The sequence below is a fragment of the Eriocheir sinensis genome, unplaced genomic scaffold (assembly GCF_024679095.1).
Source record: "Eriocheir sinensis breed Jianghai 21 unplaced genomic scaffold, ASM2467909v1 Scaffold1319, whole genome shotgun sequence".
Lineage (NCBI taxonomy): Eukaryota > Metazoa > Arthropoda > Malacostraca > Decapoda > Varunidae > Eriocheir > Eriocheir sinensis.
In genome coordinates, this window is record NW_026110650.1 from 22,501 (window position 1) to 47,500 (window position 25,000).

Here is a 25,000-nt window from a genome sequence, read left to right on the forward strand (position 1 = left end):
ATTAAAGCCCTTCATCCATTTATAGACTTCGATCAAGTCTCCTCGCAACCTTCGCCTTTCTAGCGAGTGTAGATTCAACTGCTTCAGCCTGTCTTCATAAGGCAAGTTTCTCACCCCCTGAATCATCTTTGTCATCCTCCTCTGTACAGATTCTAACATCTTGATATCCATTCTATAATAGGGGGACCAGAACTGGACTGCATAATCGAGATGAGGTCTGACTAGTGCTAAGTAAAGTTTGAGGATGACTTCAGCGCTCCTATTGCTTACGCTCCTTGAGATGAAACCAAGTACTCTGTTTGCCCGATTTTTAGCCTGAATGCATTGAGCCCTAGGACGGAGGTCAGCGCTCACTAGGACTCCTAAGTCTCTCTCACGCCCAGATCTACTTAGAGGAGCGCCATTTAAGGAGTAATTGTGTGAGGGGTTATTCCTACCTACACTCAGAATGTTACACTTCCCGACATTGAATTCCATCTGCCACTTCCCCGCCCAATCATATAGTCTGTCAAGCTCATCCTGGAGAACGGTAGCGTCCCTGTCTGATTGGATTACTCTACCGATCTTAGTATCATCTGCGAACTTGCTGACATCACTACTAATTCCTGTGTCCAAGTCATTGATGTAAATAATAAAGAGCAGAGGACCCAGCACCGACCCTTGTGGGACGCCACTCGTAACACTGCCCCATTCATATTTTTTACCATTGATTTGCACTCTCTGCTTCCTACCACTAAGCCACGCCCTGATCCATTTCAAAACTTTCCCATCTATGCCGTGAGCCTGTAATTTTAGTAATAGCCGGTGATGGGGAACTTTGTCGAAAACTTTACTGAAATCTAGATACAATATGTCATAGTTTTCATCTCGGTCAACCGCCTCGATTACTTTAGTGTAGAAGGACAACAGGTTAGTAAGGCAAGACCTACCCTTTGTGAATCCATGCTGTGAACCATGAATTAAACTGTGCTTTTCTAGATGGTCCCGAATGCTTCCGGCTATAATTGACTCCAACATCTTTCCTACAACTGATGTTAAGCTAATTGGGCGATAAGTTGAGGTGGCTGACTTGTCTCCCTTTTGGAAATCGGCGTCACATTAGCTACTTTCCATTGATTGGGCACATACCCAGAATTTACCGACATCTTAAAGATATCGGTACGCGGGCCACTGAGGACCTCCTTGCACTCTTTCAGCACCCTTGGGAATACTTCGTCTGGGCCCGGCGATTTGTTTTTCTTCAACCTACTAATCTCATCCTGGACTACTTGCCTAGTGATGATCACATCCCTCAACTTGTCGTTCCCTTCGCTCTCATATACCTGAACTCTCTCCGGAATGGTTGTTAGAATTTCCTGCGTGAAAACTGAGAGGAAATAGTCATTCATCATTTGGCTCATATCTCCTCCATTCTCAACGAGCTCACCTGTGTTAGTTTTCAACGGTCCAGTTTTGTCCCTTGTTTTCGTTCTGTACAATTTGAAGAAGCCCTTGGGATCGCTCTTGGCCTCGTTGGCTTCCCTAATCTCATAATTTATTTTTGCTAGGCGGGTGTTCTTCTTCACCGATCTGGCTAGCTCAACATACCTACCCCTGAGGTGGATTTCTCCGTTCTTTATTTTCCTACAAATTCCTCTCTTTAAGCCTAGCTCATGCTTGAGTCTGCGGGTCATCCATTTGGGGTCGTTATTTTCCTTCCTACGTGCTTGGTAAGGGATAGACTGTCTCTGACCCTCTGCAATGACTCTAACTAAATTATTGTAAGTCATTTTTACATGGTTCCCCTGTCTTTCCGGCTCCAGCCTTGAGATCTGGCCCTCATCCAGCCCCACTAGTAGTAATAGTAATAGTAGTAGTAGCAGGAGGAGGAGGAGAAAGAGGAGGAGGAGGAGGAAGAAAACAGGAACATGGGTAAATTTATAAATTCTCAGATTGATGGTTGCCCGCACGCTGAAGTGTAAATGGCCGGTTATATCGCACGCTAAAGCGGCACCTGTAGTAGTAGTAGTAGTAGTAGTAGTAGTAGTAGTAGTAGTAGTAGTAGTTATAGTAGTAGTAGCAGTAGTAGTAACATCAGCAGTAGTATTAATAGTAATATAAGTAGCAGTTATAGTAGTAGTAGCAGTAGCAGCATTAGTAGTTGTAATCTCTCTCTCTCTCTCTCTCTCTCTCTCTCTCTCTCTCTCTCTCTCTCTCTCTCTCTCTCTCTCTCTCTCTCTTTCTGCTTATAAGATAATTTTATACATTCTGTGTATACCTCTTTTCATAATAAGGGTGAAATTCATAGTTTCAGTATAATAAATAAAATTAAGAAATGAGGAATAAGTAAGTGGACCATCTGCCATTGCGTGGGTCGAGAGAGTTTGAGTGGACAGCCAGGGTGGTAGCCAGCCAGTCTTGGCCATGCCCTCAACTAACCAAAAACAGCCTCATTACGACTTCAACTCATTCTAGAGGAGAGTATCAAAACACCTCTCTACCCGAAATTGATCCCTTTGCTGGCCACTTGATTCTGTTCTCTTTCGTAGGAGCAATGCTTAGTGTTTTTTTTTTTTTTACCCTCTAGCTGTTTTCTTTGCTGTAAAAGGCTACGAGTCCTACACGGCTCCTTCACTGCCAGCGCCTTGTCAACATACCTTCGCCAAAGCCCTTCATCCGCTTTCGAACTTCAATCAATTCTATCCGCACTTTTAGCCTTGCCAGAGATTGCAAAACGTGTTAAGCCCTGCACCCACTCGTGAACTTGTCCCTACGTACTTTCAGCCTTGTCTTAGAGCGCAGACTTAATTGATTTGTAGAAGAGACAGCCTGAAGCATGTTAAGCCCTGCACCCACTCGTGAACTTGTTGTCTCTACGCACTTATAGCCTTGCCAGTGATCGCACAATGTGTCAAGCCCTGCACCCACTCGTGAACTTCTCCCTACGTATACTTTTAGCCTTGCCAGAGAACGCAAACTCAAGTAATCCATAGCAAAGAGACCCAGAAACATCACATAAATCAACTATCAAGGTAGGGTACGAGCTTGAGACCCGTGGAACACCTAACTCGCACCTTACTATACAACGTGTCAGGGAAGCGGCTCGCAAGGCAGTCAGGCTCCTGGACACACGTGATCGGTATTGTTAGACATATCGGGGCTTACACAGCCACATTAGTTTAAGGCTTTCGTAGAGGCTGTGGTCATTTCCAGGGGTAGTTTTATGAGCCTAATGATAAGTGAAGAGAAAAGAAGAGAGGAAAAGAGAAGAGAAGAAAGGAGAGAAAGGAGAAGAAAGAGAATGGAAAGGCGAGGAGAGGAGAAGAGGAGGAGGAGTAGGAGGAGGTGCTGGTAGTTGTCTTTTCTTCAATATTTACGTCTTCATTTTTTATTTATTTATTTATTTATTTATTTTTTTTTTTTTTACTGATAAGGCTTCGGCACCATGGACGTGAAACAATACTCATGAAAACCTGGTAAACCTTCTCTGTGGCCTTGGGAAGTAGTCGTAATGGTAGCCCGATACGTTTAAAGAATATGCGCCATGGGTCGTATTACAAGACATTTCGCCGCCCAAGAACACATATTTGAGACGGCTTTCGTAGGAGTTGAGGGCAGTTCCAGGAGTAGTTTTATGACCCTGGTGATAGTTTGACCCTTCCTCTGTACCATGAACCTGAAGAAACACTCATTAGAGCCCGACTGACCCCCTCTTTGACCTTTAGAAATAGTTGATGTGAGAAGCGAAAGTGTCATAATACCAACCAAATTTTCAGACACTTCCACCCCTCGCTCCAACTCTTTCCAACGGCCGAAAATGAGATCAGTCGAGCTGTAATGAGTGTTACTTTAGGTTCACGGTACAGAAGAAGGGACAAATTACCACCAGGATCGTAAAATTACTCTTGAAAATGCCTACAACTCCTATGAAAGCCTTGTCAGATGTGTGTGCTTAGCCGTGGAAATATTTAACGCGGTAGCAGCGACGGGCCAAATTTGTGGCTTTACCGTGTAGCAGCGACGGGCCAAATTTGTGCCATGATTTAAACCCCCCAAAATAGATGATACATAATCTGATCACAAATGCTTTGATATAGATTATGAAATGGTTTGTGTGAGGGCTGATTTTTTCTCATTTTTCTCGCTTAAAGGGACCATTAAGAAACATGATCCCCGCTGTTACCACCACCACCGGGTTAAGACTATGACCCTTCGATGGAATACAGAGGAGCTACTCACGTGTGCGAGCGAGGAGTGAGTGCGTGAGAGCCGTGAAACACCCAAATTACAAGTCCTGTCTTTCTTTATCACGTGACTGCCAGAGAGCTCCAGTCGGTGCGAGGGTCCGTCAGCTGCCCTATGCTAATATTATGGAAGTCGAAAGAGTTAGATAAGTCTGCGAGCGAGGAGTGACACCGTGAGACCCGTGAAAAGTTATAATTACATGGCTCTCCTTCCTTCCTTATAACATGTCAGCAGGAGCGAGGGAGGGGCCAGCAGGGGGGGTATTCTCAGACACTTCCACCTCCCACATTAACTATTTCCAAAGGTCAAAAAAAAGGTCAATCGGGTAATCATTCGGGTTTTTTTAACATTCACGGTACAGGGGAGGGGTCACACTACCACCAGGGCCATTAAACTACCCCTGGAAATGCCCAAAACGCCTATGAAAGTCTTGTCAAATATGTGTAGCTGCTTGGGCACTGAAAGGTCTGAGAATGTGGCCTCAGGGAGTTCCCCGTACATATGGCACACGGGGGGATATTGACCAAGGTGCACTGCTAGACTCCTTTCATGTATGGAGAAGATTAGGGATAAGTTAGTTGATGTGTTTACCTAGAAGGTATAAGATACACTATCGAACGTATCCCAGCTTTAGAGAGGGTCATATCCTTAACCCGGTGATGGTAGCAGCGGGGATCATGTTTCTTAATGGTCCCTCTAAGCGAGAAAAATGAGAAAAGACCACCCCTTACACAAACCATTTCATAATATATATCAAAGCATTTGCGATCAGATTATGTATCATCTATTTTTTGGGGTTTATATCATGGCACAAATTTTGCCCCGTCGCTGCTATACGGTAAAGCCACAAATTTGGCCCGTCGCTGCTACACGGTAAAGCCACAAATTTGGCCCGTCGCTGCTACGCGGTAAAGCCACAAATTTGGCCCCTCGCTGCTACACGGTAAAGCCACAAATTTGGCCCCTCGCTGCTACACGGTAAAGCCACAAATTTGTCCCGTCGCTGCTACCGGGTTCAACACACCAGCGGCTCCAAAACTGTAGTCCGCGCATGAGATGATGAAAGGAAAAATATGTAATGGTGGATTTTATACTTGTCGCGTTGAAACTTCAAACACATCATCAAATAACAATCTTTTTGCTGCACGCTTCATCAGAGTTGACTGTTGGTTTAATATGAAGCTCACCCAGGCCCTGAGCACAGCCGTCCAGCTCGCACTTTACATTTTCGTTCAGACGTTCAGACGGAGACGTTCAATGCGAATAAAAACACAATGGCGGTGGCTGAGTGGTAGCGTGCTGGACCCACATTCACCCCGTGATGGACGACGAGAGTTCGAATCCCCACGCTACCACCTCGGATTTTTCAGTCACCGCCGAATGGCTTAAAACTACCCGCATGCTGTCCTGAAGACCACCCATCAACCCGGACTTTAGAGGAAACCGTCCAAGTGAATCAAGGAGTTCCGGGGGGCAGCATGAGCCAAGAGAAGATGGCGCCATTATAAACACTTGCCTGTGCCATGACGGGCTGGGGCCGACTACCATCCAGGCCCCTCAAGCAAGCCTACCGGCGCAATATCGTAGACGTAAACAAAAAATACTAGGAATTCGAATGCAAATAGAAATGTTTAATGAAAATATTCTTTGAAAAGATACCTTCTAGCATCTAGCTGCTTCCTCAGCCCAGCACTGTACTGAAGGTATGAGTCAAACAGACTTTTAGCACCGGTAGGCTTTTTTGGTGGGGCCTGATGGTCGGCCCAAGCCTGTTATTGCGAGGGCAAGTGTTTACAGTGGTGCCATCTTGCATGGTTCATTCTGTCCCCGGGAGCTCATCTTTTATCCTCTTTAAAGAGAGAATCTAGAGTCCTTGTTGACAGGTGGTCTTCAGGACAGCATGTGGGTAGTCTGTGGCCACTCGGCGGGGATTGAAAAATCCCATCTTGTGGCACCGGGCGACACGCGAACCCGGGTTATCCTGGACGCGGCGCCTGCACGCTGACCACCGATTACCGAGTATCGACTGGGGGCTTCGTGGTGCAGTGGTTAGCACACTCGGCTCACAACCGAGAGAGCCCGAGTTCGATTCTCGGGCGGAGTTGAAAAATTTGGGCGGCTTTTCCGATACCCTACGCCCCTGTCCACCCAGCAGTGAATGGGTACCAGGTATTAATCGGGCCACAGATGTTGCGCCGACTAAACAAAACTTTCCAACTTTTCAATCTTGCTTGGCTCATTCCGCCCCCGGGAGCTCATCTTTGATCCTCTTTATAGAGAGAATCTAGAGTCCTTGTTGACAGGTGGTCTTCAGGACAGCATGTGTGTAGTCTTGGGCCACTCGGCGGTGACTGAAAAATCCCACCTTACCCGGGCCCTCCTGGACGCGGCGATCACACGCTGACCACAGGCTACCGAGTATCGACGCTTACTCGACATTGAGTGAGCAGAGCTATAATGTTATGCTTTGTGCGTTGTGGCTGACGGTAACACTTTACAGGAGGGTGCACTGAAGGGTGTATATGGGTAGGGAAGGCTGCAATGAAGCGTGCATTGTGATTGTGGGAGGGCGTGCTGAAGGGTGTGTTTGATTGAGGTTAAGGAAGGAAGGGATGATGATAGAAGGAAAATAAAAAAGAGAAGGAAGTGATGTTAAGGGAAGCAGAGGGAGGAAGGAAGAGAGGAGATGATGCAAGGAAAGAAGGAAAAAGAAGGGAAGGAAGGAAGCAAGGGGATGATGATAAGAGCGAAATAATAAAGAGAAGGAAGCAAGTAATGTTAAAGCAGGAATAAAGAGAAGGGAGAGGAAGGAGGGACGGGGGTGATGATAAGAGGGAAATAAATAGAAAAGGAAGTGATGTTAACAGTGGCGCCTGCAGAAAAATTTCATAGGGGTGGCCATGGGGGGGCCACTTAAAATCTTGGGGTGGCACACCAGAATTAAAAAGTCATAATTTCAGGAATTTTATTTTACTAGTACTATTATTACAACTTTATTCTCCTGTTGCGGATCCTCAGTGCTGCAGTTGCATTATCAGAACAACATTATTCGCCGGTTGCTGTGTTTTTTGGCAAACGCATCCACAAACTCATCAAGATTTATGGCCTTAGCCCTTTTTGATTCCACACTGAGCACCCCCAAATTGCTTAAACGCTCATCAGTCATGGTACTTCTCAAGGCTGTTTTGATTAACTTAAGCACAGAAAAGCTGCGTTCACAGGATGAGGTGCTCACAAGTAATGCAAGTGCAATTTTGCACAGTTTAAACATTTCATGGAATATCTCCCTATATGGCTCCAGAAAGGCAGTGAGCTCCATTAAACTCTTTGGTGTTTCCTCACTACTAGCTCGCTTCCTCTCAAGAATGCGCTTGAGCTGGGGGATTTCGTATTGTAGATCCTCAGTGCTGCAGTTATATTGTGAGGCAAATGGAAACACTACATCTTTCTCACAAAATGTGGGACTGCTTGGATTCATGGCCTGTATCCCTTTCATTATGATACAGTTTTCTTTGGAAAATCTTCTCCTCACCTCAGAGAGAAGCACATCAATAACTGGAATAAATGAACCTGTCCGAAATGACTCCTTCTCTGTGTTAACTTGTCTTTGAACTATTGGACTGAATGTGTAATGCCCTTCAAGCCTAGAGCTTGGTCTGACCTGACGGCCTGGAGGATGTGTCACACTGATGTTGCATTGTTCAGTAAGAGTCAGAGTATTGTCCCAGATGTCATTAAAGAGAGAGCCCTCTCTGTAACTCTCTAATGTGTCAACAAGAGAGTCAACAAGTGTGACAGCTGTGCCCAAATCCAGTTGCGGGGACTGCAAAATATCTGACAGATATTTTATCTCAGCAAGAACACTGGTAAATGTTACAAGGAGGGCTATGCCAGAGGGTAAAAATATATCAGTAAAGATTAATACGATTAATTAACGCTTAAGTTTCATTTTAGTAGGATACACTTACCAGCAAAGCAAACCAGAAGAACGTACTGAAGGCGACGCACAGACGGTGTTTGCTGAACTGATGTGATGTTACATTACCACGTGTATTGTACGCGTCAGGCCGTCAGCTGATCCAGCGCCACCTCTCTCTCTCTCTCTCTCTCAAGGCCAATAAAGGAAGGTCCAGCGAAGAGAGGGGAATCCCCGGCAGCGTGACGTCACCCACGCCTACCCCGCCTCTCAGTGCTCTCTTCCCGCTCGCTGGCCTCGGCTTCGGCTCGGTCAGTCCACGTGTCTTCAACTCCCTTCTATATTCCTGTTTTTTTTCTTCATTCATAAAATATATATTTAACGGAGGTGGCCTCAACAGCGACTGACGAGCGCATCACGGGCGAGCCATGGGGCGAGCGTAGCCCAGAGCTGAAGCCGAACGCGTGATAAATTTGAGCAGCGCGCCACGATCGTGACGTCACGTACGCCTGAGAAGTGAGCTCGCCGCTGGACCTTCCTTTCTCGATCGTGCTCTCTCTCTCTCTCACACATTTTATACGACTTTTATACAGTCGGTGTAGATTTTTCAAGATTTTGGGGATTTAGACTTTTTCTTTCAAGCTTTCAAAGGTTAGGGTTAATTTTTAAAGATCTTGAATTTTTTTTCAAGCGCTGGCAACACTGTAAAATAAAACTGGCAATAGATATTTGTGACTGGCCAGTGGGGTGGCCAGTGGGGTGGCCAGCAGATTTGCAGGGGTGGCCGCGGCCACCCCAGGTCACCCCCTGGTGGCGCCACTGGATGTTAAGGGAAGGAAGGAAGGAAGGAAGAAAGGAGATGATGCAAAGAAAGAAGGAAAGAGAAGGAAAGGAAGGAAGGCAGGAAGGTGAAGGAAGGAGGTCATGATAAAAGATAAATAAAGAGAAAGGGAGGAATGAATTGCCTGCTTGCTTGACTGAAGGCAAGAAAGGGTGCGCTGAAGGCTACATTCGTGACATGAAAAGGGTACACTCCCAGACTCCATTTGTGGTTATGTTGCTTGGCTGAGAGGCTAGCGTGAGGGTATGATGTCACAGCTTAGGGCATCCAGAGGCGTCATTAGCATTATATTGTGGCTCCTCGTGAATGATTTTTAGGCTATGTTAGGTTAGGTTAGATTAGGTTAGGTTAGGTTAGATCACTTGCCGGTAAAGTAACATAGCTTAGGGCTTTCAGAGGCGTCATTAGCATCATATATTGTGGCTTCTCGTGAATGATTCTTAGGCTATGTTAGGGTAGGTTAGATCACGTGCTGGTATAGTGCGTTCAGAGGCGTCATTAGCTTCATATTGTGGCTTCTCGTGAATGATTCTTAGGCTATGTTAGGGTAGGTTAGATCACGTGCTGGTATAGTGCGTTCAGAGGCGTCATTAGCTTCATATTGTGGCTTCTCGTGAATGATTCTTAGGCTATGTTAGGGTAGGTTAGATCACGTGCTGGTATAGTGCGTTCAGAGGCGTCATTAGCTTCATATTGTGGCTTCTCGTGAATGATTCTTAGGTTATGTGAGTACTTTTTTTTATTTTACAACAAAGGATACGACTCAAGTGCAACAAAAAGAGTGTAGAGAAAAAAAAAAGCCCGCTACTTATCGCTTCCATAATAGACAAAAGTAAAGAGTGGCCACAAGAGAGGTCAATTTCGGGTGCAGAGGTGTCTTGATACTTGTCAGCTTAGGCTAGGTTAAGTTAGGTTAGATCACGTGCCGGTAAAGTAACATAGCTTAGGCCGTTCAGAGGCGTTATTAGCATTATATATTATGGCTTCTCGTGAATAATACTTAGGTTATGTGAGTACTTGTCAGTTTAGGTTTGGTTAGGTTGGTTAGGTTAGATGAGGTTAGGTTAGGTAGAGGAAAGTATCAAGACACCTCTCCCTCCGAAACTGACCTCTCTTCTGGCCTCTCATCCCTTTTTCCTTTAGTGGAGCAGCGCAAGGCAGGACTCTATTGTTTTCTGTTACTGTCTTTGTTTTGTTTTACGCCCTTGAGCTGCCTCCCTCGCTGAAAAACAGAAAAGAAAGAAAAAAGAAGAAGAAGGAAAGTCGCGTGTTGATATAATGTCACAGTTTAGGGCGTTCATGGGTCGTCTTAGCAACACACATTGGCTCCTTTTTAATAATTTTCCTTCTGTTTTATTTATTTTTATCCCTTGAGCTGATTCTCCTTACACTAAAAAAATGTTCGCGTGCTGGTAATGTCACAGTTCGGGGCGTTCACACTCCTCCTGGCATCACTTTTATGGGCTCCTTGTGAATGATTGTCCTCTTTGTTCTATAGATTTTTTTTACCGTGAGCTGCCCTTTCTTACTATCAAAAAAGGTCGCGTGCTGGTAATGTCACAGGTCGGGGCGTTCACACTCGTCCAAGCATCACGTATATCGGCTCCTTTTGAATCATTGTCTACTTTGTCACCCTCCTCGCCTCCTCGGGTGATGGCTGGCCTCGTCCACGCTGTCATTACAAGGCCTCAGCTGGGATTGATGGGCGATGGACCTCTTGTATAGCTGCTGCGGTTCTATTCTTTCCACGCTAATCAATGGGGAAGTGAACGAGGCGAGTAAGCAATTATGAAAGAGCGGGGAAGGTGCTTGGGGGGTTGAGTGAATCTTATGGGGGGTGGGGGGGGGGTAGGTGTGTGAATGTGTGTGTGTGTGTGTGTGTGTGTGTGTGCGTGTGTGTGTGAATGTGTGTGTGTGTGTGTGTGTGTGTGTGTGTGTCGGTAGGTAGATAGATTTGATACGCTTCCATAATACTACTTACATAATGCTGTACACACACACACACACACACACACACACACACACACACCTAGTCACCCCACTCACAAACACCCACACCCAGACACACACACACACACACACACACACACACACACACACACACACACACACCCACACATTCACACACCTATCCCCCCCCCCTAAGACTCAACCCCCCCCCCCCCAAGCACCTTCCCCGCTCTTTCATAATTGCTTACTCGACCCGCTCACCTCCCCATTGATTAGCGTGAAAAGAATAGGACCGCAACAGCTATGCAAGAGGTCCATCGCCCAAAGACGCCCATCAATCCCAGCCGAGGCCTTGTAATGACAGCGTGGACGAGGCCTTCCATCACCCGAGGAGGCGAGGAAGGTGACGCAGCAAAGACAATGATTCACAAGGAGCCATAGACGCGATGTTAGGACGAGTGTGAGTGTGTAAAAGTTAAAAGAGTTCAGCTCAGAGAGACACCGGTGACAACTATACAGTGCCCTTGAGCCCTGAGAGGAGGTGGTGGGATGAAAGAGGAAGTATAATAAAGCTTTAAACATGGAAGGTGTGAGCAGGAGGTAAAGGTTAAAGAAATATGATAAAAAGTTAGCGTTAGAGATGATGATGAAAATGCCATGAATAAGGAAGGGATGATAGACAATAAGAGAATGAGAATATGAAGGAGAGGATGATAAACGTAGAATGTTTGGGCAGGAAGTCGAAATAAAAAGTTCAGCTTAGAGAGGCGGTGGCTGAATGGATAACGTGACGGCGCTGCGTTCAGGACGACGCGAGTTCAATTTCCGACCGGTGCCACCAAGCTGGGATTTTTCAGCCGCCGCCGAGTGGCTTAAAACTACGCACATGCTGTCCAGAAGACCACCTATCAACCCGGACTCTAGATTCTAGGATTAAAGATGAGCTCCGCGAGGGCAGCATGAGCCAATGCAAGATGGCGCCACTATAAACACTCGCCTGCGTTAGAACGGGCTGGGCCGACCATCAGGCCCCAACGGGAAGAAGCCTTGGGCCGACCATCAGGATCCACCGGGAAGAAGCCTACCGGCGCAATAGGCCACGACGTAATTAAAAAAAATGAATACGGACTTATATAGTAATGACAACTATACAGTGCCATCAGGAGTAATGAAAAGAGAAGGAGGAAGAGGTAGCGGGAGGAAAGATGGAGTATAATGATTGAGGCATCCGGCGGAGAAGGAGAAAAGCGAGCCTTGTATTTGGAGTACCGGGGGTAACTTTTCCCATGCAACTTGTATCTTGTTCTTCCTGGTATATGTAGCTTGTGTGTGTAGCCTTCCCCAGTGCAGACTATAAGGAAAAATGGCTTTGTCCTTGCCGTCCATGCCGGACGTCTCAATTGTCGGAAATGTTATATTGGGGGTCGGGATCAGCATTCTCAGACGCATCCGCCAAAGGCCAAAAAGGAAATCAGTCGGGTTCTAATGAGTTTTTTTTTAGGTTCACGGTACAGAAGAAGGGTCAAACTACCACCAGGGTCATAAAACTACCCTTGGAAATGCTCAAAACTCCTCCGAAAGCCTTGTTAAATCTATGTTTCTTAGGTTCATGGTACAAAAGAAGGGTCAAACTACCACCAGGGTCATAAAACTACCCTTGGAAATGCTCAAAACTCCTCCGAAAGCCTTGTTAAATCTATGTTTCTTAGGTTCATGGTACAGAAGAAGGGTCAAACTACCACCAGGGTCATAAAACTACCCCTGGAAATGCTCAAAACTCCTCCGAAAGCATTGTTAAATGTATGTTTCTTAGGTTCATGGTACAGAAGGGTCGAACTACCACCAGGTTCACAAAACTACCCCTGGCAATGCCCAAAACTCCTCCGAAAGCCTTGTTTAATCTATGTTTCTTAGGTTCATGGTACAGAAGAAGGGTCGAACTACCACCAGGGTCATAAAACTACCCCTGGAAATGCTCAAAACTCCTACAAAAGCCTTGCCAACTGCCGGAGAGTGAGTCCTGAAATGTTTGAGAATATGGTCCCAGTTTCTCACGTCCCTCTCTTTACCTTCTGCAGGAGCCAAGGAGGTGGGCGTGGTGAGGTTCCAGACGGGCAGCGTGGCCACTACAGAGTCACTGCTGGACACGGGCCTCGGAGCTCTCCCCACGCTGCGCCAGGTGAGTCTTAGGTCGAGGTTCTCAGACGTCGCCGCCTCCTCACATCAACTATTCCAAAGGCCGAAAAAGAGATCAGTTGGGTTGTAATGATCGTTTTTTTAGACTCCTGGCGTTCTCGCACTACAACGTTGGTGAAAAGAACATGTGCAGTCTGAATGTATTTGTTTCCACTTGCGTTATGTGCCGTTATTTTTCGTGCAAGACGTGTTATCGATCATAAACAGTCAACTATTGAAGTATTCTGAAATATTCGATCAGTTCTCCACGGAGGCGACGTTTCTCAAGAGCGAACAGCTTAATAGACGAGAGCCTCTCATCGTAAGGTTTGTTGCTCAATAAAGAGATCACTTTTGTTGCCTACGATGACAACTAATTTAGCAGGTGGCTGAATGGATAGCGTGACAGCACCGCGTTCAGGACGACGCAAGTTCAATCCCCGCCCGGTGCCACCAAGCTGCAATTTTTCAGCCGCCGCCGAGTGGCTTAAAACTACCCACATACTGTCCAGAAGACCACCCATCAACCCGGACTCTAGATTCTAGGATTAAAGATGAGCTCCGGGAGGGCAGCATGAGCCAATGCAAGATGGCGTCACTATAAAGACTCGCTTGCGCCAGAACGGCCTGGGCCGACCATCAGGATCCACCGGGAAGAAGCCTTGGGCCGACCATCAGGATCCACCGGGAAGAAGCCTTGGGCCGACCATCAGGCCCCACCGGGAAGAAGCCTTGGGCCGACCATCAGGATCCACCGGGAAGAAGCCTTGGGCCGACCATCAGGATCCACCGGGAAGAAGCCTTGGGCCGACCATCAGGATCCACCGGGAAGAAGCCTACCGGCGCAATAGGCCACGACGTGAAAAAAAAAATGTCTTTCACATGATGGGAAGAAAAAAATCTGTACTGCATTCTCCAAGTGGGGACGAAGTAAACTATTGTACATTGGTGGTATTATATCTTTATTCTTGAATGAGATTGACTTATACACGGCCATACAGTATACGTTTTTTTTTTGGGGGGGGGGAGGGGGGTGCCTATAGCGCCGGTAGGCTTTCTCTGGGGGTCTCTTGCACGACCCCAGCCCGTTAGTGGAGCAGGCGAACTTAATTTATTGTGGCTTTTTTTTAATGTCGTGTCTTATTGCGCCGGTAGCTTCCCGGTGGATCCTGATGGTCAGCCCAAGGCTTCTTCCCGGTGGGGCCTGATGGTCGGCCGAAGGCTTCTTCCCGGTGGGGCCTGATGGTCGGCCCAATGCTTCTTCCCGGTGGGGCCTGATGGTCGGCCGAAGGCTTCTTCCCGGTGGGGCCTGATGGTCGGCCCAATGCTTATTCCCGGTGGGGCCTGATGGTCGGCCCAAGGCTTCTTCCCGGTGGGGCCTGATGGTCGGCCCAAGGCTTCTTCCCGGTGGGGCCTGATGGTCGGCCCAAGGCTTCTTTCTGGTGGGGGCTGATGGTCGGCCCAGCCCGTTCTGGCGCAGGCGAGTGTTTATAGTGGCGCCATCTTCCATTGGCTCATGCTGCCCTCCCGGAGCTCATCTTTAATCCTAGAATCTAGAGTCCGGGTTGATAGGTGGTCTTCTGGACAGCATGTGGGTAGTTTTAAACCACTCGGTGGCGGCTGAAAAATCCCGTCTTGGTGGCACCGGGCGGGGATTGAACTCGCGTCGTCCTGAAGGCGGCACCGTCAGGCTATCTATTCAGCCACCGCCTCCCCTTGATGGCTGCCGTGATGTATGACTCTTGCCTGGCCCATGCTGCCCCCCGGTGCTCCTCTTGAGCGAAGTCGCTGAAGTTAGGGTTGACTGAAGACCTGGGCAGCATGTGGGAAACCTTCAGACACTCGGCGAGGCTTAAAAATTGTCAGCGTGCATCGGGGGGACTTAAATCACGCTCACCATGCCCGCACACTGAACACTCGGCCACCGCCTTCCCTATGAATGTTAAGAAGCTGTGTATAGCGAGGTGGGTACACAAGTAGCACTCAACACGACGGACATCAGCACGTGGTGTTTGGTGTAACTCGCCGCTGATAGAGGGGCTTCGTGGTGCAGTGGTTAGCACACTCGGCTCACAACCCGGGTTCGATTCCCGGGCGGAGTTGAAAAATTTGATCGGCTTTTCCGATACCCTACGCTCCATGTCCACCCAGCAGTGAATGGGTACCAAGTATTAATCGTGGGTTGTGTCCCGTCTCCTGAGGTCTGTTCCCTTCTCCTATAATTCCTTCCCCTTCTGTCTCTCTCCGGCATATGACCACAGATGTTGCGCCCACTAAACAAAACTTTACAACTTTCCTTGCTGTAAAAAAAAATAATGATAAACAGATGATATATAATTAAAAAATAATGAAAATATTGTTCTGCTTTTTCTGTGTGTGTGTGCAGGCAACGCTGTTGCTGCACCTGAAACTCCGTCGCTTCACCTCACACATCCCCCTGATCAACTACGCCGTGGAGGACGCGAACGAGGAGCTCTTTGTGGGTGAGTGTAGGTCGGGGTGGGCGAAGGGGGGATTGAGGGTGTGTAGGTGAGAGAGAGAGAGAGAGAGAGAGAGAGAGAGAGAGAGAGAGAGAGAGAGAGAGAGAGAGAGAGAGAGAGAGAGAGAGAGAGAGAGAGATTTACATAGAATTTACATAGAAAATCAGACCCCACAGACCCCATGGTCCAGACTAGGTGGTCTATCCTTAAACCTAAGTGATTCTAGAGAAGGCTCCAAAACGTTGCATTTCTGCTCTAGTTAATATTAAGTTGAAGGAAGTGACAGTCGAGCTTGTTTTTAAAGGAGTCAATCGTGTTACACTGGACCACTGAAGGTGGGAGCTTATTCCATTCTCGCACTGCAACGTTGGTGAAGAAAATTTTGGTGCAGTCTGAATCTACTTATCTACATTTGAGTTTTATGCCATTGTTCCGAGAGAGAGAGAGAGAGAGAGAGAGAGAGAGAGAGAGAGAGAGAGAGAGAGAGAGAGAGAATTGTAACACTGGTGGCAGCGGTGGGAGAGAGAGAGAGAGAGAGAGAGAGAGAGAGAGAGAGAGAGAGAGAGAGAGAGAGAGAGAGAGAGAGAGAGAGAGATTGTAACACTGGTGGCAGCGGTGGGATACAGAGAGAGAGAGAGAGAGAGAGAGAGAGAGAGAGAGAGAGAGAGAGAGAGAGAGAGAGAGAGAGAGAGAGAGAGAGAGAGAGAGAGAGAGGGTGAAACACAGTGTGCAGCGGTGGGATACAGAGAGAGAGAGAGAGAGAGAGAGAGAGAGAGAGAGAGAGAGAGAGAGAGAGAGATAGAGAGATTGTAAGACTGAGGGTGGCAGCGGTGGGGAGAGAGAGAGAGAGAGAGAGAGAGAGAGAGAGAGAGAGAGAGAGAGAGAGAGAGAGAGAGAGAGAGAGACGGCCTGTACGACGAGCAGACCAAAATTAAGCTAGTGAGACAATTAATGACATACGAGCAGGCTAGGTCCGTCGCTAAGCATCCCATGTGATAACTTTCCCACCGGCACGTGGAAATTATGTTGGCTGTACTGAGTGTTCTAAGCGCTAATTGGTTCACGGATAGAGAAAGGCAATATCCATCAGGGTTGCTTTATTCACAAAAACATACACAGGTTATGGGGGGCTTCGTGGTGCAGTGGTTAGCACACTCGGCTCACAACCGAGAGAGCCTGGGTTCGATTCCCCGGTGGAGTGGAAAAAAATGGGTGGCTTTTCCGATACCCTACGCCCCTGTCCACCCAGTAGTACCAGGTATTAATTGGGGGTTGTGTCCCGTCTCCTGGGGGCTGTTTCCTTCTCCTATAATTCCTTCCCCTTCTGTCTCTCTCCGGCATACGACCACAGATGTTGCGCCGACTAAACGAAACTTTCCGTTTTACACAGGTTATTGAGACAGACAAAACACATGAAAGAGGTGGTTGAGTGTATATGCGTGTGTATGAATGTTGTTTAGTTTAAGTGACATATATATGTTGGTGTGTGTGGTAAACAATATGAAGAAGGAGTGTATAGCAGGACGAGGACAGACAGTAGAAGATAAACGAGTAACAAGAGATAAACAATTGAGACACAACACGGACAACAGGGAGCGCAAAGAGAGACTGGTCGTATTAAAAGACATTTCGTCACCCAAGAACACCTATTTCACAAGGCTTTCGCAGGAGTTGTGGGCATTACGAGTAGTATTTTTATGACCCTGGTGGTAGTTTGACACTTCCTCTGTACCTTGAACCTGAAGAAACACACATGAGAACCCGACTGACCCCCTCTTTGACCGTTAGAAAGAGATGATGTGAGAAGCGAAAGAGTTTTGTAATACCGACCAAGAACACTTAGGAGACAAGGACGAAAACGTTAACAAATTGAGTCTCTACTGCGCACTCAATTTTCCTTGGTCACTGGTAACTATTTCAGCGGGAGCTCGCCCTCTACAATGATTCCCGTCAGGCCCTACGCCGCATGTTCCTCCAGATTTCACGGACAGTTTGACTTACCGTAATGGATGACCGTTTGAAAGTCACTGGCGATCAGTTTGTAGCCTATCACTGCGTGGAAATAGTTCACCGGATCTCATTGAAATTTCTGTCAGTACACTTACTTAACCGGTAGCAGCGGGGATCATGTTTCTTAAGTCGTAAGTTTCTCAGTCTGCTAAAATGTGTTGGTGTGGAGAAATATATTTGATTGTGTTTCCCCTCTCGAGGATGGGAATGGTTTGGAGAGACCTTGTTTTAACGTAGCCAAAGGAAGGCCATTAACCCGGTGGTAGCAGCGTGGATCATGTTTCTTAATGGTCCAACCAAGCGAGAAAAAAAAAAAAATCACCCCTCACACAGACCATTTCATAATAAATATATATCAAAGCATTTGTGATCAGATTATGTATCATCTATTTTTGGGGGTTTATATCATGGCTGGCACAAATTTGCCCCGTCGCTGCTACACGGTAAAGCCACAAATTTGGCCCGTCGCTGCTACACGGTAAAGCCACAAATTTGGCCCGTCGCTGCTACACGGTAAAGCCACAAATTTGGCCGTCGCTGCTACACGGTAAAGCCATAAATTTGGCCCGTCGCTGCTACACGGTGAAGCCACAAATTTGGCCCGTCGCTGCTACACGGTAAAGCCACAAATTTGGCCCGTCGCTGGTACACGATAAAGCCACAAATTTGGCCCGTCGCTGCTACACGGTAAAGCCACAAATTTGGCCCGTCGCTGCTACACGGTAAAGCCACAAATTTGCCCCGTCGCTTGTACACGGTAAAGCCACAAATTTGGCCCGTCGCTGCCACACGGTAAAGCCACAAATTTGGCCCGTCGCTGCTTCACGGTACAGCCACAAATTTGGCCCGTCGCTGATACCGGGTTAACAGCACTAAAGACTACATTCAGGATATTGTGAAACCAAACATATGAAAAGCGGTCAGTGTAAGCAAGGCAAATTCTGGTCTCCTTATAGTCAATCCTTTTTTGAAAGTTCTGGTCGCCCCAAACCCGTCATGGCGCAGGCAAATGTTTTATAGTGGCGCCATCTGTTCTCGGCTCAAGCTGCCTCCCGAAGCTCATTTTTATTCACTTGGACAGTTCCGCTAGAGCCCGGGTTGATAGGTGGTCTTCAGAACAGCATGTGGGTAGTCTTAGGTCACTGAAAAATCCCAGGTGGTAGCGGCGGATTCGAACCCACATCGTCCAGAACGCTAACCACTCAGCCACCTGTGTGCTTTGTATCCTGCGCAGGAGAGCAGAAAAACAATTTTAAACCATGCACAACTTTGTACTTTTCTTATCAGTTACAACGTGCTGGTGGGCCAAGTGTCCGAAACCTGTTTGACAATTCTTCTGTGAGTTCACCCGGGGATCACAGGCCTTGAACGGGGAACACGTAGCCAGGTTTGTTTCCCCATGCCTACTCCACTGCGCACTGACCCTTTCTAATACGGCAGGGGGCTTCGTGGTGCAGTGATTAGCACACTCGGCTCACAACCGAGAGAGCCCGGGTTCGATTTCCGGGCGGAGTGGAAAAATTTGTCGGGCTTTTCCGATACCCTACGCCCCTGTCCACCTAGCAGCGAATGGGTACCAGGTATTAATCGGGGGTTGTGTCCCGTCTCCTGGGGTCTGTTGGCTTCTCCTATAATTCCTTCTCCTTCTGTCCCTCTCCGGCAAATGACCACAGATGTTGCGCAGACTGAACGAAACTTTCCAATTTTTCCTTTCTAATGCTCACTCTCCCTTCCTCACAGAGCTGGTGCCCAAGAAGAAGAACATGCACGTGCAGTGTTGCGGCGGCATGATCTCCCAGGCCATCAAGTTCACTCCCAAGATGTTCCGATGGCAACACATATGTGTGTCCCTCAACCTGGACACCCGTGTGTTGTACGTCATCCTCGACGACCTGGTGTGTGTGAGAGAGAGAGAGAGAGAGAGAGAGAGAGAGAGAGAGAGAGAGAGAGAGAGAGAGAGAGAGAGATCTGTACATTATAGGGCCCAGAGTATTCTTACTTACACGCGTAGCTGCTTCAAGCACAGCACCGGCACTGCATCTAGAGTGTGTCTTTTATCCCTTCAGGAGTACCGAATCGACCTCAAAATGCCTGGTCCAGGCATGAGCTCGAGAACTCGGCTGGAGGTGGTCGGCGGCGGCCGTTTGGTGGTGGGCCAGAAGCTGTACTCCCTTGCCGGGGACTTCGTCGTGCTGGAGACCCTGGACGGCGAGGTGGGTGACTGGCGGCTGTACGACACGGCCCTCGAGCCCGTCCAGATGAAGGAGCTGCTCGCCTGCCGCGAAGTCAGTGACCTGCGGGCGCCGATAATCGACTTGGGAAGCGGCCACTTCAAGGTGCTGGGCCACACCACCAGGCGCAACATAACGCTGGCCGAGATCTGCAGCGACAGGGTCTCGGGCTTCTACCTGTTCTTCCCGCAGAAGACGGCGTTCAGCAAAGCTTTCTCCTGGTGCCGCAAGCTCAAGGGCAACCTCATCCTGCCGCAGGAAAACGTCACCAACGCCTACTTATTTGACCGCTTTGTCAGCTACAAGGACGAGTGTGACGACATCTGGTCGCACCTCTTCTGGATCGGCTCCCGCGGGAACCTGACGAGCCTCAAGTGGCAGCGGGTGACGGACGGCGAGCTCGTCACGTGGCACCCCTTCCTGAGGGAGTACCAAATCGTCACGCAGGAGTTCCAGTGCATCGCCGTGGTCACCCACGACCCCTACAAGTGGGCGGCGTGCCCCTGCGACATCGAGATGTGTGTCGTCTGCAACTTTACCACCCACCCAGAAATGCGGCTGCGCGGCCTCTGCAGGGACTCCATCTTCGACAGACTCTTATCCTTCCGCGACAACAAGGACTACAAGCTGACCTTCGACGGCCTGGCCCACGTGATGATGGAGGAGCAGAACGGCACGTGGGTCATGCGGAGCCGCCTCTACCCAACCCTGAGGGCCCGCATGGTGGCCCAGTGGGTGGGGCAGTACCCGGTGGGCGTCCACAAGTGGCTCATCGAGGGTGACAGATGCCGCCAGAGTGAGGTAAGTTACATGTTGTTGTACATGGCGGGCTGTTGTTGTCCCTTCGCTCTCTAGTGTCACTAACACGTGGCCAAGTAGCAGATGCCACGTAAGGAGATATGTAAAGTAAAGTTGGGGGCATACGCTGTAGCAGCGCGTGGCAAGTGGTGGGAGGGAGCCCATCACCCCGGGACACAGGGCCAGTGTGACATCCGGGTTACCACAGTTTACCTTCCCCAGGTTTCCCCAGGTACCCGTTTATCGACCAGCACGAGAGGGAGGATGAACAGTTGGGTGAGCTGCCGGGATTCGAACCCTGGCCCGCGGAGTAGTAGCCAGGCACGTTGACCACTTGACCACGGAGGCGTATACAAATAAATAAACTTGTAAAATTCCAATTAACTATCCGGCCCCGGCTATGTGGATGTGGTGCCGAGACCCTCCTGATGGACGAGCCTCCCATAGCTCACTCAGCGAGTGGGATACCTCTTTGACCGACTGATTAACGAGTGGCTCTCCCGTCTCGCTGGTCGCGGGTTCGATCCCCGACGCCGGCAAAACTTTTCCTTGTCTGGATTAATTTTTCGTGTTTCATGACACGTAAAGGTCGTGTGGGAGCGTAGTAAAATAGTAAATTAGGGCGTTACACGGAAACCCCAAGCATTCGGCAGAAATTTGGCCGGTCAAAAACTCTTAGAGCAGCCGTTGAAAAATGACGACCATCTAACCGGTGTAAGATTTGGAATACCCGTGCCGCGCTTGCACGTGTTACCTCTGCTGCAACCTTTTACTTAGTACGAGTGTTTCGTTCGTCTCTGACTGCTACGCCGGTGAAGGTTCACCCGTAAGAGCAGCTGAGGAAATATTGATTTACATAGATTTACATAGAAAATCAGACCACACAGACCCCATGGTCCAGACTTGGTGGTCTGTCCTTAAACCTAAGTGATTTTACATTAATCAGAAGACTCCAAAACGTTGCATTTCTACTCTAGTTGATATTAAGTTGAAGGAAGTGACGGTCGAGCTTATTTTTGAAGGAGTCAATCGTGTTACACTGGACCACTGACGGTGGAAGCTTATTCCATTCTCGCACTACAACGTTGGTGAAGAAAAATTTGGTGCAGTCTGAATTTACTTGTCTACATCTGAGTTTTACGCCATTGTTCCTCGTGCGCAAAGTGTCATCGATCATAAACAATGTTGATCTGTCTACATTCGTGAAACCATTAAGTATTTTAAAACATTCGATCAGTTTTCCTCGGAGGCGACGTTTCTCAAGAGAACATGTTAAGGATAGAAAGCCTTTCTTCGTAGGATTTGTTGCGCAAGGAAGGGATCATTTTCGTTGCCCGACGCTGAACACCTTCTACTTTAGCAATATCCTGTGCATGGTGGGGAGACCAACACTGTACCGCATATTCCAAGTGGGGTCTGACTAAACTGTTGTAGAGCGGGAGTATTACATCTTTATTCTTGAATACAAAGTTTCTTTTAATGAAGCCCAACATTCTGTTCGCTTTATTTGCTGCATCGATGCATTGCTGTGAGAATTTGAGGTTTGACGCGATTTTGACCCCCAAGTCTTTGACGCATTGAACGCTTTTGAGTTTAACGCCGCGCATTTCGTATTCGAACTTCTTATTCCTCGTTCCAACTTGAAGGACCTGGCACTTGTCTACGTTAAAGGGCATCTCCAATCTATCCGACCAAGCTGAAATTTTGTGCAAATCCTCTTGGAGGCTTTGCCTGTCTTCGTCAGTGAGAACCGAGTTGCCAATCTTTGTGTCGTCTGCAAATTTACTAATGCGGTTATTGAGTCCAACATCCACGTCGTTGATGTAAATAATGAAGAGCACTGGGCCAAGGACCGAGCCCTGAGGGACGCCACTAGTGACAGGCGCCCACTCTGAGTTAAATCCGTCGATCACTACTCTTTGTTGTCTGTTGCTCAACCAATTCGCGATCCATTGGTTTACTTGACCGTCAATACCTATTTGCTTTAATTTGTAAAGTAATTTATGATGCGGGACTTTATCAAACGCTGTCTGGAAATCAAGATAGACTACGTCCAGTGATTTGGTTACGTCATAAACAGTGAAGAGGTCGTTATAAAAGGTTAATAGGTTTGATAGGCAGGATCTTTTGTTTCGGAAGCCATGTTGTGAGTCCCCAATCAATGAGTGGCTTTCAAGGTAATTCACAATTTTGTCTCTAATTATACCCTCAAGTAGCTTATCTACAACCGAAGTTAGACTAATGGGCCTGTAATTACCTGGTACTTTTTTGTCTCCTTTCTTGAAAATCGGTGTCACGTTAGCCTTTTTCCAATCTGAAGGGACGATGCCTTGTCGCAAGGACATATTGAATACGGTTGTGAGGGAGGAGAGTATTTCGCTCTTTGTTTCTTTCAGCAGAGTTGGATATACTTTGTCAGGTCCAGGACTTTTATTTGTTTTAAGTGAATGGAGAGCTTTAAGGACTTCATCGGTTGTTATTTCAAAATTAGGCAATGCATGCTCGAGATTTACAATAGTACTGGTGTTGGTGGTAGCGAGAGGAAGACTGTTAGTATTAAACACCGAGGAAAAGTAATTGTTTAAGAGGTTTGCAATGTGTTGGCTGTCAGTCACTAGTGCACCGTCGCTGTTTGTTAAAGGTCCAATACCACTTTGATTGCATTTCTGTTGTATATGTAACTGATGAAAGATTTCGGATTATTTTTTCTTTTGGCTGCAATATTTTCTTCGTATCTACGCTTTGCCTGACCTACTAGTCTTTTTACTCGTCGCCTGGCATCATTATAAAGTCTAATGTTTTCGTGCGTGCTTTGTTCTTTCTTTAACCTGTAAAACAATTTTCTCTCATTGACTGATTGTTTAATTTCGCTATTAAACCACGGTGGGCTTTTATTAGTGTTAGTTCGCTTCTCGCACAAGGGGACGAATGTGTTCTGCTGAGTGAGTAAGTGATTTTTAAGGCTTATCCAGGCTTCCTCTACGTTGACGTCGTCTGATAGTTTTATTTCTGTTAGTTGTTGTCGGATTTCTACGAAGTTAGCTCTTTTGAAATTGGGCACCTTTACTTTATTTTCAGTCACTGATGATTGAGCTTTAATGTCGACGCGCACTAATTTATGATCGCAAGAACCGAGGTGTTCTCCTACCGTGACACTACTGACTAGGTTATCTTGGGTTGTTATAACAAGGTCGAGTATATTATTTTGTCGAGTTGGCTCAGAAACCATTTGGCTTAGATAATTTTCTTCTAGAAATTCGATCATTCTATGTGACTCGCCTTCTGTACCTGACAGTGTCGCCCAGTCGATATGGGGGAGGTTAAAGTCTCCTAATATCAGTGAGTCGCTGTTATTAAGTGACTGCCTTAAGACGCTGTACATTTCAAGGTCGTCATCGAGTGATTGCCCGGGAGGTCTGTAGGTGACAGATATATTTAAGTTGACTTTTGCAATGTTTACTCGCACGCACAAATGTTCAACGTTACTGTTTCCCGGTGTTTTGTCAGTGGGTTGCAAATAGCTTTTGACATAAAGGGCGACGCCACCGCCTCTACGGTTTACACGATCTTTGTTGAAGAGTCTGTAGCCATCTATGTTGTATTCGGAACTTAAATCAATATTTGTGGTGTCGATAAATGTTTCGGTTATAGCAATTATGTCAAAATTTTCTGATAAAGCAAGACATCTCTGTTGGATTCACCAACTCACCTGCGGGAGTTGCATGACTGTTAAGTAACACCAATGAGTCAACTCTACACAGGCTTCCCTGCGTCCAGCTGCAACAGGAGTGACAATGGCCGGGCTTGGTGTTGGTCTTGGTTCGAGCGTCTGCCTGGCGCCGCCTTTTTGGCAAGACTTGTTGGCTTCGTTGCAGTTGATATGGCAAGAGCAAGAGAGTAAATTCTTCAAGACGCATATAGCATCCAATACACTGACAGGTCTAGGGGGGGGGTAGGAATTAAATTAAAGCACCACTGCCTCGCCAACCACACCCACCTCCTTTTCTTCTTCTTCGGGGTCGCCGGTGTGGTGCAGTGAAAACACGAGCTTCTGTACATCTCCTGACTGGCTTATATACTTACCGGACGCTGTTTACCCACTTATCTAGGCAATGCTTTAAAGGCGGCTTTACACCTGGCAACTCGCGGCTGGCAATACAGGCGCGACGTGCTGCCGGCAGCATTTTGGGTCTTGGTCTGGGTCTGGGAGTCCTTCTCGCGGCAAATTCTCTGCAGCTTCTTCTTCTTCTTCTAGGGATTTACCCCCTAAACAGGGGGAACGGGCCTTTGTCTTACGACGGCCCGTCGCAGGTGGGAACTCGCCGCTGGCGTGCGGCGGGTGTAGGGACGCCTTCGCCGCCGCCACAGCCACGGG

At 47.7% G+C, this 25,000-nt stretch overlaps 1 protein-coding gene across 1 annotated transcript in view; it reads left to right on the forward strand.

Annotated features, from left to right (window-relative positions):
* Positions 1–25,000, forward strand: part of LOC126989828 (uncharacterized) — a gene marked incomplete at its 5' end in the record, with an annotated part of 60,119 nt that overhangs the window by 9,113 nt on the left and 26,006 nt on the right. The window contains 3 exons of the mRNA XM_050848453.1: positions 13,010–13,110; positions 15,493–15,589; positions 19,337–20,628. Coding sequence (XP_050704410.1) covers positions 13,010–13,110; positions 15,493–15,589; positions 19,337–20,628 — 1,490 coding nt within the window. The remainder of the gene's footprint in view (positions 1–13,009; positions 13,111–15,492; positions 15,590–19,336; positions 20,629–25,000) is intronic.